General features: G+C 42.8%; 1 protein-coding gene across 4 annotated transcripts in view; it reads left to right on the top strand.

Annotated features, from left to right (window-relative positions):
- inpp5b (inositol polyphosphate-5-phosphatase B) overlaps window positions 1-17,868 on the top strand; it is a 54,595-nt gene that overhangs the window by 33,068 nt on the left and 3,659 nt on the right. For all 4 annotated transcript variants that reach the window (XM_063199088.1, XM_063199089.1, XM_063199090.1 and 1 more), the window contains 9 exons: window positions 523-634; window positions 818-927; window positions 3,068-3,203; window positions 4,668-4,778; window positions 5,097-5,262; window positions 6,929-7,164; window positions 10,228-10,344; window positions 16,065-16,149; window positions 17,417-17,544. In XM_063199088.1, the coding sequence (XP_063055158.1) occupies window positions 523-634; window positions 818-927; window positions 3,068-3,203; window positions 4,668-4,778; window positions 5,097-5,262; window positions 6,929-7,164; window positions 10,228-10,344; window positions 16,065-16,149; window positions 17,417-17,544 (1,201 nt within the window). The remainder of the gene's footprint in view (window positions 1-522; window positions 635-817; window positions 928-3,067; window positions 3,204-4,667; window positions 4,779-5,096; window positions 5,263-6,928; window positions 7,165-10,227; window positions 10,345-16,064; window positions 16,150-17,416; window positions 17,545-17,868) is intronic.

Raw genomic sequence — 17,868 nt, 5'->3', positions numbered from 1 at the left:
TAAAATACTTCCCAAGCACATTTGAATATTTGTCAACGTTTTGTTTTGTTTGTTTTGTTTGTTTTGTTTTTGTCTCCCCCTTGTGCCTGCTTGAAAATCCACAACATTCAAATATTCTGTATGTGTAATGTAATGTAAAGTCTGAGACTTGGGATGGGAGAGAGTCTTCAATCGCCCTTCTAATGACTCATTTAAGCACTGATTAATTAACTTGAAAATGTGCATTAAAGTCCCGGTGGATGTTCAGTGCAGGTTAACCCATTTTGTCCTAAGCCCTTTTTTGGTAAGGGTGCCCTCTGCCTATCAAATCCTAAATATCTCAGCCTCCGAAGCACATACAAACATGAAATAAGTTACATTTCAAATCTAGAACCTTCATTTTGCACTAGTATAGTGTTCATTCAGCTCTAACATACCCACATTTTTAATAAAACAGCTCAAATCTCAAGAACTTGAATGCAGCGTATATGTCGCTCCAGGACACAATGGGCTAATGTGGACCTCCTTCTTTCCTTCTCCCAGTATTGTTCTTTGGCTGGGAGATCTGAACTACAGGATCAGCAACCTCGAGGTGGAGCAGGTGAAGGACTTAATATCCAAGAAGGACTTTGAAACGCTGCAAGGATATGACCAGGTAAGGCCACTCCTCCCAACTCTGATTCAATTGATTGCTGATTGAATTCGAAGCGTTTAGTGGTGATTGTTCACCGTGAAAATGAGCTGCGAGTGCTGAATATTGGTGTGTGTGTGTGTGTGTGTGTGTGTGTGTGTGTGCGTGTGCGTGTGCGTGTGCGTGTGTGTGTGTGTCCTCCGGCAGCTGAAGAGGCAGGTGGATCAGGAGGCGGTGTTTGTGGGCTTCACGGAGGGAGACATTGATTTCCAGCCCACGTATAAATATGACACCGGCTCCAGCCAGTGGGACTCCAGGTAGGCTGCCAGAGGACACTGAGACCAGTAGGGCTGTAACCAGAGGTGGAAAGAGTACAGAAAATGTGTACTCAAGTAAAAGTATCTTTACTTTGCCTGAATTCTACTCAAGTACAAGTAAAAGTACCTATCTAAAAATCTACTCAAGTAAAAGTAAAAAGTACTTCACTTAAAATGTAATTTGAGTAAAAAGTACTTAGCTACTTTTAATTAGCTTTCCTCTTGAGAATGTCTATGTCTAATGTTTATTTTTCTTGAATATCGTCCTCCATAACCTCTATCTCTTGCTTGGCACCAGCCATCTTCCAATACATTGATACAAGATAGTAAAATAGTGGAAATGCTGTGTGCCATCCTGCACAATCTTTCATTTCTGGCGGATTGTGGCATTATTGTGCATGGCATTTAGTCTCTCAGTCATTTTTTTTTACTCAGTACTCTGGCCAGGTTCCAGTGTAATTGAGTAAAGTACTTGGGTCAAAATGTACTCAAGTACAAGTAAAAGTATTAATTTAAACATTTACTTAAAAAGTACAAAGTATTCATAAAGTACAATATTGAGTAAAAGTAATAAGTTACTTTTCCACCCCTGGCTGTAACGATATTGTATCGAACCGAGAAATCGTGATACACAGAGTCACGATACTGTATCGTGATACGCCCTTTTAACGTTTTGATACACATTAGCCCAGAAAACAACCACAGGATATGAAGTGATAGTGCTTCCCAGCATCATCATTATTATATAGAAACGTTTAAAAATTATTAGTTGCCTCTTGTAACCTATTCTACCTATAAACTATCGTAGTTTTTATTCATTAAGCTTATAATTTTGGCTAATGTGAAATCGTGGTGTGTATCGAACCGTAGGTTATGAATCGTGATACAAACGGAATTGTGAGCTGAGTGTATCGTACAGCCCTAGAGACTAGAGATGCACCAGATGGGCTTAAAGCGCCTGCAAAAAATGCCTATTAAACGCTGAAGCCATTCTTGGGAAAAGAAAAAAAATATATAAAGCACCTAAAATCGTGAAATAAATGGCATTTAAAAGCTATGACCCTCATCTTAGATCAGAATGTGTTCATTCAGCTCTAACAACTCAGCATTTTTACTTTTTTTTAAAATCTCAAATTTCAGCCTGAACATTGTGTCATGCAGCTCCCTGCCCTAGGGTCAATGTTGCACTCCGCATCATCTGGCATAAATAGTGTAATGTCCCCGTAATAATGGTCTTCCACAACTGCTGGTCCAAGTTCATAGTAGTTTATTTGTTTCTTCATATGCACAAACTGTGACCACCGTAAGGAATTGGTGCACTTGACTGCTCTTCTCCACGTATTCAGAATGTTGAAAACATAACATTAGTAACAATCATAACAATAGAATTCTCATGTAATTATGGATGACAACAATTCAAAACAATAACAGAACCATGGCTACTGGGTTCTTTACAAATACGTTAGGTGTTACTTGATTAAGTTAACCTACAGAAACATATTTATCTATATTGCCATATATTATCCATATTGATCTATATTTAGTTCTATTGGCAGCTTATTGACCACTACCTCCAGGTTACCATCACATGGTTTGCTACTTGACCACCCTGTTGGAATAAATCTCCTTTTACTGTAAGTGCCCTCTGGCTTTTAAGTATGGTAGTGATTCTACAGTACTGTACGGCTTAAATGAGGTTCTTTGCGATTGTTCAAGTGAGTATGAACACAGACAAGCACACAAAGACAGACAAACGACAGACAAACAAGTGTCCGGTTTCAGTGTTCAGACGTGTGCTGCAAAGCCTTCTGTCTGATTTTGTTTTGACTATGTACTATGTACAGGTGCACACTGTTCATCTGTGTAGCCTGCGTAGCATCTGTTTACTTAAATGTGCACAAAGGGCGTTCGTCTCGTGTTTCTGTGTGCATGCGCGTGCGTGCGTGTGTGTGTGTGCTGTTTGCGTGCTCTATACATATGTTTGTGTTTGTTGATGTGCCCGTGTGTGTGTGTGTGTGTGTGTGTGTGTGTGTGTGTGTGTGTGTGTGTGTGTGTGTGTGTGTGTGTGTGTGTGTGTGTGTGTGTGTGCATTCATGCGTTCCCGTGCCTTGCCTTCATGTGTGTGTGTGTGTGTCCTCAGTGAGAAGTGCCGTGTGCCGGCCTGGTGCGACCGCATCCTGTGGCGGGGGCAGAACATCCGGCAGCTGCACTACGCCAGCCACATGGCCCTCAAGACCAGCGACCACAAGCCCGTCAGCTCCCTGCTGGACATCGGGGTGAGCAGCACACTCACACTTTCAGGGTTCCCACGGGTCATGGAATTTCAGGAATATCATGGAATTTCATAAAAGTTTTTCCAGTCATGGAAAATCATGGAATTTTGCCATTTTGCATGCACGGTCATGGAATATCATGGAATTTTCTTAGGAGTTGTGTAAAAGCATAAACTTTTTTGTTTGGTATATCTTACTGGTTAATTATACTACAACGCCTCACCAGAGACTGTTTGGTTTCACGCTGTAATGTGCATCATTCTATAATGCAATGAGGCGACTGAAGTCTGGCGATGGCTCGATGTCGGTGAAGATAATGTTCAGTTTTCACACTTTTAAACAACATTTTTTTTACGGAACTGGTCATGGAAATTCTGTTTTTGGGGTCTGGAAAGTCATGGAAAATCATGGAATTTTATATCTGAATTAGAGTGGGAACCCTGCACTTTGTATCCTGAGACTGACCTGGTCTAGACAAATGGAAATGCAGTATATGGCAACCAGGCTGTACAACAAAAATGAATATAGTAGAGCTAAATGAAATGGCAAAGAAAACGTCATGGCTATTTATGTAAAAGGAGAACATACTTTGTAATATTAATAAGGTGTAGTCTCCCCCAGCAACATGCTCTCAGGTGGGGTGAGCACACTGAAATGGAGGCTGCTGACCTGGCCTAGGGAAATTATGATATATGGACTTGGGCTGTACAGCACAAAACGTACAGTAGGGCTGGGTGACATGGCAAAAGGAACTACATCACAATCGATATACCTAGGAGTGGGACATGATATTGTGGTATACCGTTCTCCACTGCACCCTCTCATCTAGAGCAGGTGTTCTCAAACTTTTTTTCAACAAATTGCCCCCTTGGCCACATCACAATCCTCCCAACGCCCCCTTGACCTAATCATAAGCCTGCCAACACCCCCTTCTGAAGTCTGAGTGTGGAAAGAAATGTCAACTAAAGAAATATGGATCACACTCCTTTTATTCCTCCTCATATGGATGAAACGTCTCCCATATCTTTAGCAGGAGTCATAACATTCAAGTAGGAAACTGTACAACACTTAATAAGTCCGACATAATAAATAGAGGACACATGGGCATTAAAATGCAGCACATTAAAATGTTTGAGAAGAAATATACCACATTTACGATGTAAAACCATAATATATAATGTTGGACAGAAATGGTTGTTTGGCAAACTACTGCTTTTTCCATTAGCTGCTTTTACGGTTAGGCTATGCTAATGAGTTTGATCGAAAACGATACGAGTAGCTGCCCTCTGCTGCTCTGGACCTCGTTTCTTGAAAGCGTTGTTGCTTATCAGTTAACAACTTAGTAGGTTGCCTATGTCAAATTTCATTGCAACGACACTTGAGAAATACACTTCAGAGCATTGGTTTTGACGTATGCCGCAAAAACAGTCTGTCTCACCTGAAGTAATCCTGGTCACTGCTATGCAGGTCAAGGTGGTGGACGAGGAGAAGCAGAAACGCGTATTCGAGGACATTGTGAGGAACATAGACAGATGGGAGAATGAGTGCATTCCCTCTGTGTCCTTGTCGCAAACAGAGGTAAGCACACTCGCACTCGTGCACACACACAAACACACTGAAACATACACAAATGCTACTTTTCCCACTAAAACTAAAAACAGAGTTTTTGGATTATGTTATTTTTTGTATTCTATCCATATTATTTCCTGTTTTTGTTTGGTATTGAAATTGTTCATTTAATACCAGCAATGGGTAGCAGTCTGTACCTGTCAATGATGCATGAGTCTTGCCTTATTTTTGCTCTCTCTCTCTCTCTCTCTCTCTCTCTCTCTCTCTCTCTCTCTCTCTCTCTCTCTCTCTCTCCATCCGCCACCCGCCACCTCTTATTTGTTGCAGTTTCACTTCAAAGATGTGAAGTTCATGCAGCACCGCGTCGAAAAGCTGACCATCCACAACGACGGCCAGGTGCCGTGCCAGTTCGAGTTCATCCAGAAGCTGGACGAGCCGGCCTACTGCAAGGCCTGGCTGACCGCCAACCCCCACAAGGGCTTCCTGGCACAGGGTAAAGACGACCGGACTGGAGTGTGTTGCGGTGCGGTGTGGTGCGCCCTCTAGCCCAGTGGTTCTCAATTGAAATAGTCTTGTGACCCACAATTTGCCGTGGTCAATACGTTGTGACCCAAACTGCGTGTCGCACCGTCAGATTCTTCCAATAATAATACAAAATATTATCATGCATTTCATAATATGCATTATTATTTGCATTGTATGCTGATATACAATGTGTCTCATGAAGTAGTGGAGAGGAAAAGGCCTATTAACCATGTTTCACTCTGTCTTCAACATCATAGTCATTTTTAGTGCATTGCATCACAGCTCCGCGACCCAACCAGGAACCCTCCGCGACCCACTTTTGGGTCCCGACCCACCAGTTGAGAATCACTGCTCTAGCCCCTTTTCCCTTTATTCCCCTCCCTCCATCCCTCCCTCTGCCTGCCCTGCCCATGCATCACCTCTGCTAGTTCAGGGGTTCCCAAAGTTTTTCTGCTACGACCCAGTGGACCTAAGAATATGTTCTGGACCTCCCCACCCATCATCCTATATTCAAACATCAAACATGTGAAAAAAAGAACATTGTTATTGTTACATCTTAATTTTAAATTCACAGGAAAAGGGGATAAATGTATTAACCATACAAGTGAATACTTGTCAACCATTTTGGGGAATTATGGTAAATGTTAACGCTCTCCTGCAGTACCTCTGGGGTCCCCCTAGGGGTCAGTTTGGGAACCTCTGTGCTAGTGTAATATGCAGCAGCACCAAGTCTGTGTGTGCCCTCCTCATGTTTTCATCCGACAGTCCAAGCATCAACTACGACTCTTAGCTGTTAGCGTATACTAGCAGTGTGTTTGCCTTCTTTTCTATCAGTTCACATATCGATGTATTTATTGGCTTTGGGGCCCTTTTAGGTGACTTTGGCCTGGGCCCGGCTAAAGCTGTGATTGTCCCTGATTACAAGCTGTTTGTATGCCATGCTTGTGTGTGCCCTTGTCTGTGCTGCATTATTTAATGCCTTAGTGAGTATTTAATGACTTGATGAGATTGGAGGATTAAGGGGGAAGATGAGGTGATGTGTGAGATTGTGTCCCGCCCGGTAACATGAGCCATGCTCTTCAATTTCATCACGAAACACCAACGAGGTGTTGGGGGGAGAAAGAGCGTTGGCAAGGTTTCTTGTGCTTCACTTGGTTGTACACCTGGCTTCTCCAGTTATTCCCCCCCACTCATTGCAGTGAAATGCGGCTCTGGGATAGACAGTCGTCCCAAGCAGTGGATGGTCAGGTGCCTTGTTTAGGAAAATGTCCTGATGCAGAGGTAGCCTGGGAACTCCCATACTGCCTTTAGTTCTACACAATCGTTTCGATCCGACTTGTGATTGGGTCTGGTGGTAACCAGGCAAATGCAGAGGGGCATTGGCTATTAATCGCCCCATTCACATTCATGGCATTGTCATGTTATTTATGTATTAAGAGTGTAGAGGTGTACCTGGTGGTGTTTGTTCCACGGAGGCAGACTAAATAGTGACATTTCATAAATACTGCAGCACAAAGGCCAAGAGTTAAACTTTTGTTGTTGTTGCTGTCGTTATTGTTATTAATTTAGTCTTATTTTATTCTCTTTCTCTCCCGTGCCAATCTCCCTCTCCTCCTACCCACCCTCCCGAACAGGGGCGAGTGTGGAGGTGGAGCTGGAGGTGTTTGTGAACCGCTTCACGGCGCCGGAGCTGAACTGCGGCCGGCAGCAGCTGGAGGACATCCTGGTGCTGCACCTGGAGCGGGGCAAGGACTACTTCATCTCCGTCATGGGCAACTACCTGCCCAGCTGCTTCGGCACCTCCATACGCACCCTCTGCCACCTGCGCGAGCCCATACAGGCCATGCCCATCGACACCATTCAGAAACTGGTGAGTTGGATGGTTGGCGAGGTGGGTTGGACTTGGGATTTGTGCTTATATTAAAAAAAACTGCTACCACGTAAAAAAAAAGTTGCCAAAGAAAAATCCTGGTTGAAGCTGACTTTTTTCTGTTTTTTTTTTTTATATCTTATTGTTTGGTTGCCCTGCTCCCAGGTCAGACATTTTGGGTGTGCTGGCTTTAACGTACACCTCATTAAAGCTTCAGCTCATGCAGGGGTGCCGGAAACCCTGTTTGGAATGTAAAAACCCTGCCACAGTTTCCACCTGACAGAGGTGACTTCGCTCTGAGTGCTGGTCTGCCCCTCTCGAGTGCTTATTAGGATCAATTGATTCAGAGCTTGTTGAATCAAAGTTGTGGCAGGGGCGGCTTTTACTTTCTGAGCCCGAGATTGACATGGGCTCAAAACCGAAAGCCAACAAGGACTGTACCGTTGGAATGTCTCTGGCTGTGCCTCTCCTCCACCCAGAAACCATTAAGTGCAGGCAGAGCTAGATGTCAAGCGCTTTGTCATGTGTAAACAATGGGTAGACGAAGTCGCTGGATAGATGTATGGAGGGTCATCCTGCAGTTAAACCATTTTATAAATGAGTGAAACGTGCTTTGATGTTGAGCAATAAACATTGACATTTTGGTGAATCGGGTCTGATTGAGAATCGTATTGCATCGCAACTTCCTGTATCAAAATTCTAACAGTTCAGGAAATCCATACCTCAAGGCCTGCTTTACACGCCCATGGCCAGCGTGTTTTAGTTGGTTACTTTTATACGCACACACACCTACACACCCAAACAAACACACACACACACACACACACACACACACCACAGTGACTCATGCTCCCCATACAAAACTCAAAAGGTTGTTCTGCCAAGTGTTTTTACTTACAAACACACCTGAACGAAAAAACCTGTTTACTCTGTTGTGACCTTTTCGGCACTTCTATTGCCAAAATTACTGGGAGGTACAACATTTAGGAGGAACTTGAAAGTGGGCCATTTTCTTGTAAAAAGTCAACCCTGGTTTCTGAGCCAAAATAGCATAAAAGGAAAAGGAGGCGAGCTCTGGGGACAGGGGGGCTTGTTTTGTTACATCAGGTGTTTGTTTGCATCCTGATTTGATTGTCAGGCGCCGCAGAGGAAGAGAGAGGAGACGTAAGAGAGAGGAGAGAGAACACAACACCGTTCAGCTGGGAAGGCAAGAGAAGGGGGGAAGCAAGCAAGCAGGCAGGCAGGCAGCATCAGCAGGGGTTGCTAGGCGCAGAGCTGAGGCAGTGTGAGCAGCGCAGCAGCATGGGGTTGCTAGGCGCTGAGAGCAGCACAAGTGCAAGACGTGGGAGGCGGGGCGATGAACACATCTGGTACCGGGGGGCAGGCTTGCCAGATGAGGCTGATGATTTCCAGCCTTTCTCAAAACCCGCCAAGACGCACAAAATCCTGCCCAATTCTATTGATTTCTATGGCAAAAATTGGGCGGGTTTTTCTGCTAAATGCCATTTTTACCCGCACACGGCCATCCTAAGCAGCCCAATTGGGCGGGAAACAGCCCAATCTGGCAACACTGCCGGAGGGTTGCTGTGTGCTGCGAGGGAGGGGAGGGGATCCAACTAGGAGCAAAGGGGCCCGTAGGGAAGGGAAGGGAAGGGGTTGCTTTAGGACAGAGCAGCGCGGCCCGGCCCGGCCCTCTGCCAGGAGCTTTGTGTGTTCCCCTGCAGGGGAAGCGTCCATCGGGTCATTAGCATTGCAAAACAACCGGGAGGCCAGTCCCAGGGGCATACAGAGTGACACAGCAAAGTAGGCTCCCAGTTTTCGAGCCTTTTCTAGTTGAAGCACACAGAGTAAAGAAGGTGGCTTGACTGAAGTGCCTCATATACTTATCTGACACACTGAGGGAATATGCTATGGATGCCTCATAGGCTACACGTGGAGGGAAAATTATCTTTTTGGATACCGTTTTGCTCTTTAAGCAATTCTATCTAATACACAAAGGGAAGATGATCATTTACTTCAGGTTGGCTCATAGGTTTCAATCCACACAGAGGAAAGAGGATTAGAATCTGATTAGTATGCCTCATTTTCGCATGAGAAGCTACAGGCACAGATTATTACACGGGCCTACTGGGCCCTGGTCAGGGGCCCAAGAGTCAAGGGAGCCCTAAAGCCCAAGCCTATATATTTCCATTTGTCATATTGCGTTAAAATTGCACTTTTCACAACTGAATGTTCACATTTTCTTGGGGGACATCCCCCAAAACCCCAACAACATTGACTCTCACATCTGGCCTGAAACCCTGAATCATTTTGTCAACCAGCAACACCCATGGAGTTGGGGTGGCTGCTTTCTTTTTGTCTGGCCCAGGGGCCCATGGGACAATAATCCGTCCCTGATTAGCTACCTTGTGAACGCCACTGTGTGCCAGACATAGAGCGGAAGCAACGCCCATCCTATTTGTCTGCGAATTTAATTGAGCGAGAGGGAAAATGGTATATATGATAATGTCTAATTAATGATGACATACAAGTCGACAGCTTTGCCTATTGGAGTAGATGTTGCTATAATGAATAACCCTCAGCATTGTTGCAAACATGTGGAAACAAAATAAAAATGTATCACAGCCGTTCATACAGTCTATGAGTATAAATCAAGCATTATTAGGGCGCTTTTTGGTTAAGTGGCTTCATCGCCACAGATTTGCAGTTTTCCGAGAGGTGGCTCTGGTAATTATGCCATTATCAAGCTTCAAAAGAAAAAAAAATGTTTTTTTTCAATCTCTTATCTTTTTAAATAATCCTGTTCTCCGATTCCTCAGATGGCATGAAGTTTGATTAGCCCAATTCATATTCATGTCTTAAAATCACTTTTGTTACAAGTTGTGCCTGTTTGCCCTACAGTTTGTTCAATCCAGTCTTGCTCCTCAATGTTTTTTCTGTCTTGTCTACTCATGGGACACTGACACGCGACTTTTCTATTCCTTTGTATGTGTCTAGTATGTTAATGAATTGACAATTAAGATGACTTTGACATCATGTATGTTGTTTTTCATTGTGTGTCAGACATCGTTGTCAGCAGGGGAAGAGTTGTCCAGTAGTCCTGTGGTCGAGCCGCCCAGGGACACTCCCAAGGAGATCTGCATGATGGTGCAGCACCTCTACCGCAACGCCAGCAAGCAGGTCCGCCACACTCTCCTCCTCTCTTTTCTGCTTTAGGCCCGGGGTATGCTTGCTGTGTCACTTCACTTGTATGCGCAAAATTGACAAACGCATTATAACGCATATCCTGCAGCAAGCATACCCTTGGACTTACCCTTCACATTGGGGAAAGGGGTGGGGCCATGCTTTTCTCTGTTTTTAATTTATTCTTTCCTCTCCTTCCTTTGTACATACGATTTAAAGGTGCACTGTGTAGGATGGTGGCCAGAGTAGGTATTGCAATATCGCTGCTTGTTGAAACTGTGCTGCTTATTGCCAAATGTCAACTTTTCATGAATATGTATGAAGTAATAAACATACTAGTATGACCAAAGTACAGTAAGTTTTGCAGCAAAAAATGTCTATTTATGGAAATTCAAAAGGGCGGAGCCGACAAAATAGAACTTGTCTCTAAGGGCTTCCGCACATAGGCTCCGACAAATTGCTGCGCACTGCTCCGCAAAAGTTCGATTTCATTATTTTCAATAGAACCCCGCACACTGGCGCCGATGTCCGCGGACATTCGCTGATGTCGGATAGCAATTAGAGACAAGTTCTATTTTGTCGGCGCCGCCCATTGACTATCAATGCAATGTTCGTGTGAAATTGGGTTTGGGGGTCCGAATTATGTCGGAAGCGAAAGTGTGCCGCAGTGCTCTCGGAGCCAATGTGCGGCTGGCCTAATTGCTATCCGACATCGGCGAATGTCCGCGGACATCGGTGCCAGTGTGCGTGGTTCTATTGAAAACAATGGAATCGAATTTTAGCTGAGCAGTGCTCAGCACTTTGTCGGAGCCGGTGTGCGGAAGCCCTCATAATGAATACTTAGAATTTGATGATGTTGGGCATTATTTGTGAGAGAGGCAACATTTGTGAATGGACAGCATGAATTCTGGAAATAAACTGATACAAATATTACACAGTGCACCTTTAAAGCAAGTTTCCCTTGTTTTCCTCTCAGGAGTCAATGCATTTGAAGATTCAATAACTTTATTGCCATGGCAACTGAGTGTACAGGAATTTGTGTCTCAACATCATGAATGTAATTAGAAAAACAACAGCACAAGCACATGCTTTCATCTCTTCTGTTTCTTTCTCTGTTTTGATATTTTCCTGCCTTGTATTTTCTTTTACTGTTAACATTGGACAGAGACTGTAGTAGACCATGCTTTCCTCTGTTCCATTTCTTCTTTCTTCTCTTGTCTGCCAGCCTTAAGGTTAGACATAGGCCTTAAAATGTGAAAGACTGAAAGTATTGTTTGAGTGTCACAGAGTGAGCTTGTTTGGAAATGAGAGCGAGAGGGAGAGGACTAAAATACTGTCTTTGAGAAAGAGAGAGAGAGGGGCAAGCAAAGAGGGGGAGAGAGAGACAGGGCTCTTAATCTGAGAGGCTTGTTTGTTTTTTGTTTTATGTCCCAAGCCCACTGATCTTACTCGCCTGAGCAACGACAAGTTTTTGCTGAGGAATGTGCGAGGGCTTTTGTGTGTCGCTGGCGGCCGGCACAAGAGATACTGTATTGCGGGGCCCTTGAACCAAAGCCCCGTGTTTGAGAGTCATTGTTCGCCCATGGTTCATCTGGCAGCGCTTGTGAAAACACTCGCATTCCGATGAGGCGAAACAGGTTTTTGGTTGTACTCTTACTAAACTCTGCTCGCCTGCTTCCTTTTTTGGTAGGAGAAATCAGGCAGGATCATGTGATTAGCGAGGGCATAGGCAAGCAAGCAGACAAGTCTTATTTACTGACATTTTAACGTGCCAAATGAAAAATGTTTGCACACGTGTATACTTCACAGCTTTAGGTCAAACAGAAATGACTGTATAATTCTGAAAATAATCCAGATGTGCAGACATTTTGCATTAAAATGTACAATTAAATTACTATAAGTTTTCATGTTTAGTCTAGTCGTGATTTCATGAACCCAGAAATGTTGAGTACCCTAAAGTTTTATTGCAGAAATATCATCTATGGGCCTAATGGATAGAATTTAGCTTGGTTGCCCAAAGTTGCACTTTGAGCAATTTGCATAATTAGCATAAATATATTGTTAAGGTAAGACTACTACAGGTGAATAGGCAAAAAAAATTTAAATAATAGGTATCACCATGAAACTTTCTCAGTTGATTACTGATGATGAGAGAAGAAAAAAATGTATTGGATGTTTTTTGTATTTTGATGTTTAGATATGCAAATGAGGGCATACATTATCAATTATGCGCTAATTTGCATATGCACCAAATCACTTTCATAAGATGAACTCTGGCTCAAAATAACTTTTATGTGGGTAAAATATGTATATTTGAGTGTTGAGATGGTGAAAACCCGCTGAGACAGTGGTTCTAAAGGTGGGGCCTGGGACCCCTGGGGGGCTGCGAGGGGATGCCAGGAGGGCCACGGCAGGCTGGCAGGAAAAATATGGCAAAATAAGATGAATAGCTTAGTAAATTGAATAACTAACTAAGCAAGCCAAAATAAACCAAAAATAAGCTGAACTATCCTAGTGGAATCATTTTCTTCTTTACAATGTTTATGTACTATGCTGTCTGTAGTACTTGAATGGGTTTAGGAATGCACCAATTTCATCGAGTTGTGAAACCTGGTGCACAGAAAAAATATTGTGGCACGGGTGCCGCACGGCCCATGTTAGGGGAGCCTTGGCTGGAATCTGGCAGTATATGGGGGGCCTTGGCTGGAATCTAGCGGTATATGGGGAGCCTTGTCATGGTAAAGTTTGGGAACCCCTTCTATGAGGAACCTGGTCAAGAGGGAGTTTTGACCTGGATACATGACCCGATATATAGGCCTATACATATAGGATATGTATTTATTACATACAGCGTGTAGCACACACATACATTCAGTGTAGCAGAACTATATACAGTATGCCTGTGTACACAAACACAAAATAACTATACAAGAGAAATTGAGAACTGTTCTGAGGAAAGGCTTTAAAGGGGTATGCCACTATTTTGGGGCTTAATACAGTTAAAATCGTTGGCTGGGGTTTATAAAGGTGGTAAAGTGTCTTATTTTTCATGTTAAGCGTTGTCTTGCTTTAAGACAAGTTAAAAGAGGGAATATGTCGCTAAGCTAGTGAAAGTCAATGTATCCGTGTAGCATTGTAGCATGCTACATGGATACATTGACTTTCACTAGCTTAGCGACATTCCCTCTTTTAACTTGTCTTAAAGCAAGACAACGCTTAACATGAAAAATAAGAAACTTTTCCACCTTTATAAACCCCAGCCAACGATTTTAACTGTATTAAGCCCCAAAATAGTGGCATACCCCTTTAAGGCCTAAAATAGCACATACGTTTTTGGAACAAAATATGATTGTAGCAGACTTTCACTATACAACATGCAGAATAACTACAGTACACACACGCACGCACGCACGCACGCACGCACACACACACACACACACACACACACACACACACACACACACACACACACACACACACACACACACGGGTGACTCTAAACAACTCTCCATTGACCTTAACAGTGACAAAAGTTATCTGGAGGTTTATGTCACCTTCATATGGTAAACCCATGGCACCAAATATATTTTTCTGTGGGTAAAGCATATATACTGGTTGAGTTGGTGAAAACCTTTTGAGGGACCTGGTCAAGAGGTAGTGTTGACCTAGATGGATGAATTAAATGTTCCATGCCAAACAGCCTTACGTGCATACACATACAGCACAGTGAACAAATCCAAAAGAGCCAACATCACACAAAATAACATGCGCATTAGGCCAGTGATTGCTGCAGGATACACATGTGCTGAAGAAAATACCGTGAAAGTATGGGGATGGTGAAGGCTATGTGGTTTTTCCTAAATATGTGTGTGTGCATATACAGTGGTATACAATAATTGAATGATTGGGCACCCCTTTTGAAAAACATTATTGGTTTGTCTGTTGATAGTTTGTTAAAGCAATTTCGTGTTAGCATTATGTTAAACAGTATGGAAAGAACAACATTTCAGATGTGAAATCACTTTTATGGGCCCAGCAGAATCAATTGTACATGTAGCCTAAAAATAGGCATATGCTAAATATTCTAGTAATATTTAGTAGAGCCTACTTTTGCTAATGCAATGGGCTGTGGATGGTTCTATAAGCAGACAAGTCCCAGAAGTCTGGCATTTTGAATTTGAGGTGGTGTGGATAGTCAATGGTAAAAATACTGTCAGCATTCTTGTCTTCCTTCCATTTGTTTTAATTTTTTAAGACAGGGATGACTATTCCACAATGTACTTTTGCTCCTACATGAAATACTGGGTGGATTTTGAACAGTGCTTACAACCTTTGCTCTACAGAAGTCTCTAACCCAGCCATGGCTTTACTTCAACTGTGCAATTGTGTGACTATTGAGCATTCTTTTGAAGAATCTTCTGGAGTTTCAGAGGAGTTAATGAGGTCATCTACTTAAATAAGGTTTATTATACCTAGCAATTCAGCCTCTTAACACAATCCTTCTGCCCAATTCCATTGAGCACAGGTATGATTTACAAAAACTACACCACAGCTTTTGTATTATGTGTCTGACTAGAGTAGCACAATATAAACCTCCAGATAACTTTTGTCAGTGTTAAGGAGAGTTGTTTAGAGTCACCCATGCAGTGTGTGTGTGTGTGTGTGTGTGTGTGTGTGTGTGTGTGTGTGTGTGTGTGTGTGTGTGTGTGTGTGTGTGTGTGTGTGTGTGTGTGTGTGTGTGTGTGTGTGTGTGTGTGTGTGTGTGCATACCGTAGTTATTCTGCATGTTGTATAGGGAAAGTCTGCTACAATCATATTTTGTTTCAAAAACGTATACAGTATGTGCTATTTTAGGCCTTAAAGCCTTTCCTCAAACCAGTAAATTACTCTTGTATAGTTATTTTGTGTTTGTGTACATAGGCATACTCTACTGTATATAGTTCTGCTACACTGAATGTATGTGTGTGCTGTGCTGTATACATGCGGTATATAAATGGCCTATACAGTATATTGCACAGGGCATATATCCAGGGAAAAACTCCCTCTTGAACAGATTCCTCAGAAGGTTTTCACCATCTCAACACTCTTTATTAGGCTATTCATCTTATTTTGCCATATTTTTCTGCAGCCTGCCGTGGGCCCCCTGGCAGCCCCCCAGGGTTCCCAGGCCCCACTTTGAGAACCACTGCCTCAGAAGGTTTTCACCATCTCAACACTCAAATATACATATTTTACCCACATAAAAGTTATTTTGAGCCAGAGTTCACCTTATGAAAGTGATTTGGTGCTTATGCAAATTAGCGCATAATTGATAATGTATGCCCTCATTTGCATATCTAAACATCAAAATACAAAAAAACATCCAATACATTTTTTTCTTCTCTCATCATCAGTAATCAACTGAGAAAGTTTCATGGTGATACCTATTATTTTAATTTTTTAGCCTATTCACCTGTAGTAGTCTTATCTTAACAATATATTTATGCTAATTATGCAAATTGCTCAAAGTGCAACTTTGGGCAACCAAGCTAAATTCTATCCATTAGGCCCATAGATGATATTTCTGCAATAAAACTTTAGGGTACTCAACATTTCTGGGTTACACTATTGGGCCTATGGAGATCACGACTAGACTAGTTGGGCACCTTTCAATCGTAAATGCAGTGCAACTTCCTTCACATAATGTGATAAAAAATGGTCAATGCTGTGTTTCACAGGAGGATCTGTTCCAGCATCCAGGCCTCCGCAACGAGTTTGAGGAGATCCGGGATTGCCTGGACACAGGGGAGCCAGACTCCATCCGTATCCTTCATTATGGGCTGTTGAACACGTAGAACAGAGCCACCGATGTCCACAATAGGGATGCACGATGTGAAAAATTTCGGCCGATATCCGATATTGATATTGCGGTTTTGGCCGATAATCGATATTAACAGATACCGATGTTTTTTTACAAGAGAGATAAACTTAGCATTTAATAATAAAATTAGATAAAAAAAATAGAGACAAACTAGAAGACAAACAATGAAAGTCACCGTCAAGTCCAATCTTTTAGAACCGTAACATATTAAAAAAAAACATCGGCGTTAACATCGGCCCAGTTTTACCCATCAGACCGATGTCCGATGTGTTGAGAAATGTCAAATATCGTCCGATACCGATACATCTGGCCGATACATCGTGCATCCTTTGTCCACAACACACGCACTCACACCCCTTTAGAGTAGCACCGCTGTAGCTGTGTGAGGCCTGGAGCAACCAAACCACTCTGGCTCAATAAACCAGGGCAATACCAAGATTTACCAGTTGGCTATTCGGTACTTGGAGATGCCTGGGGCAAAGGAACAGTGAGAGAACTATTGCAATAATGTATTATCATAGAACGTGGCCCTGTAGCCACATTTTTTCCCTAAAAGCCCCAAGTATGTCTTCCCCCTTACCTTTTGCACTTAGCTGTCTTTTTTTCAACACAATGCCCAAGTTATATTAATGCATCATAATTTGCAAGGTTTGGATGTAGTCTTTCATTGATCATATAACTGCATGATGAAATATCCAAGGTCCATGGTCAGTGAATACTGCTGTGATATGATGGAGGTGGTATAGTAATGGTATACAGTTGAGGACGATTTTATTAACCCCCCTCTTGAAATTAGACATCTCTCTTGATTTCTCAGTGAGAATGACCATTATTAACAGTTCCTGTTATTCTGGAAACAAGTACGCCATGGTGATAGGGTCCAGTAAGTTGTATTTTGATTTTTCCACTGTTACAATGAATTTAAACAGAAAAGGGCACAAATGGCATCATTAATAGTCAATACGGTGCCATTTATGAATCAAAACCGACCTCTGGGTCTTTGATTAGTTGTTAACTAGATTGGCACATGTCCTACTAGGGATTTTGGCCCATTTCTCCGTTGCAAATTGTTCTAGGTAATGATCATTCTCACTGAGAAAACAAGAGAGATGTCTAATTTCAGGGGGGGGGGGCTAATGAAATCATTCTCAACTGTAGGTCCATTCTGAGCAAGTTCCCATACGGCCCTTGACCCTTGTTAACCTGCAGCTGGAAGTAACCACTCTGTGGCGGAGGCCTTGCTCCTCTTCCTCGATGCCCTTCCCGAGCCTGTGGTCCCCTACCATTACTACAAGCAGTGCCTGGACTGCAGCTCCGACTACAGCCAGTGCAAACAGGTAGACTTCTCTCCGTCTCCATTTCTGTATCTCTGTCCTCCTCTCCTCAGGACGTTGGCCCCTGTTGTGTTTGCTGAATGATTGTTTTCATATAAATACAGAAGAATACTAAGCTATTTAAGCCATTTTCAAGAATTTTGTAGACACGTGTATAATTCTGCACTCCAATGTAAATGTGTAATATTGTGTAATGTTTTATAATACATGTTATTGTATACCACCAATGGCCTTCAGAATCATCAGGGACCAGTGAAGCCACAATAATGTCCTTCAACAGTGAAATTGTTGAATAATTGAACTGGTCATTGTGGTGCTGCCTATGGT

The sequence above is a fragment of the Engraulis encrasicolus genome, chromosome 5 (assembly GCF_034702125.1).
Source record: "Engraulis encrasicolus isolate BLACKSEA-1 chromosome 5, IST_EnEncr_1.0, whole genome shotgun sequence".
In the NCBI taxonomy this organism is placed as follows: domain Eukaryota; kingdom Metazoa; phylum Chordata; class Actinopteri; order Clupeiformes; family Engraulidae; genus Engraulis; species Engraulis encrasicolus.
Note: the sequence above shows the minus strand (reverse complement) of the source record. Positions and strands in the feature narration are given on the sequence as shown.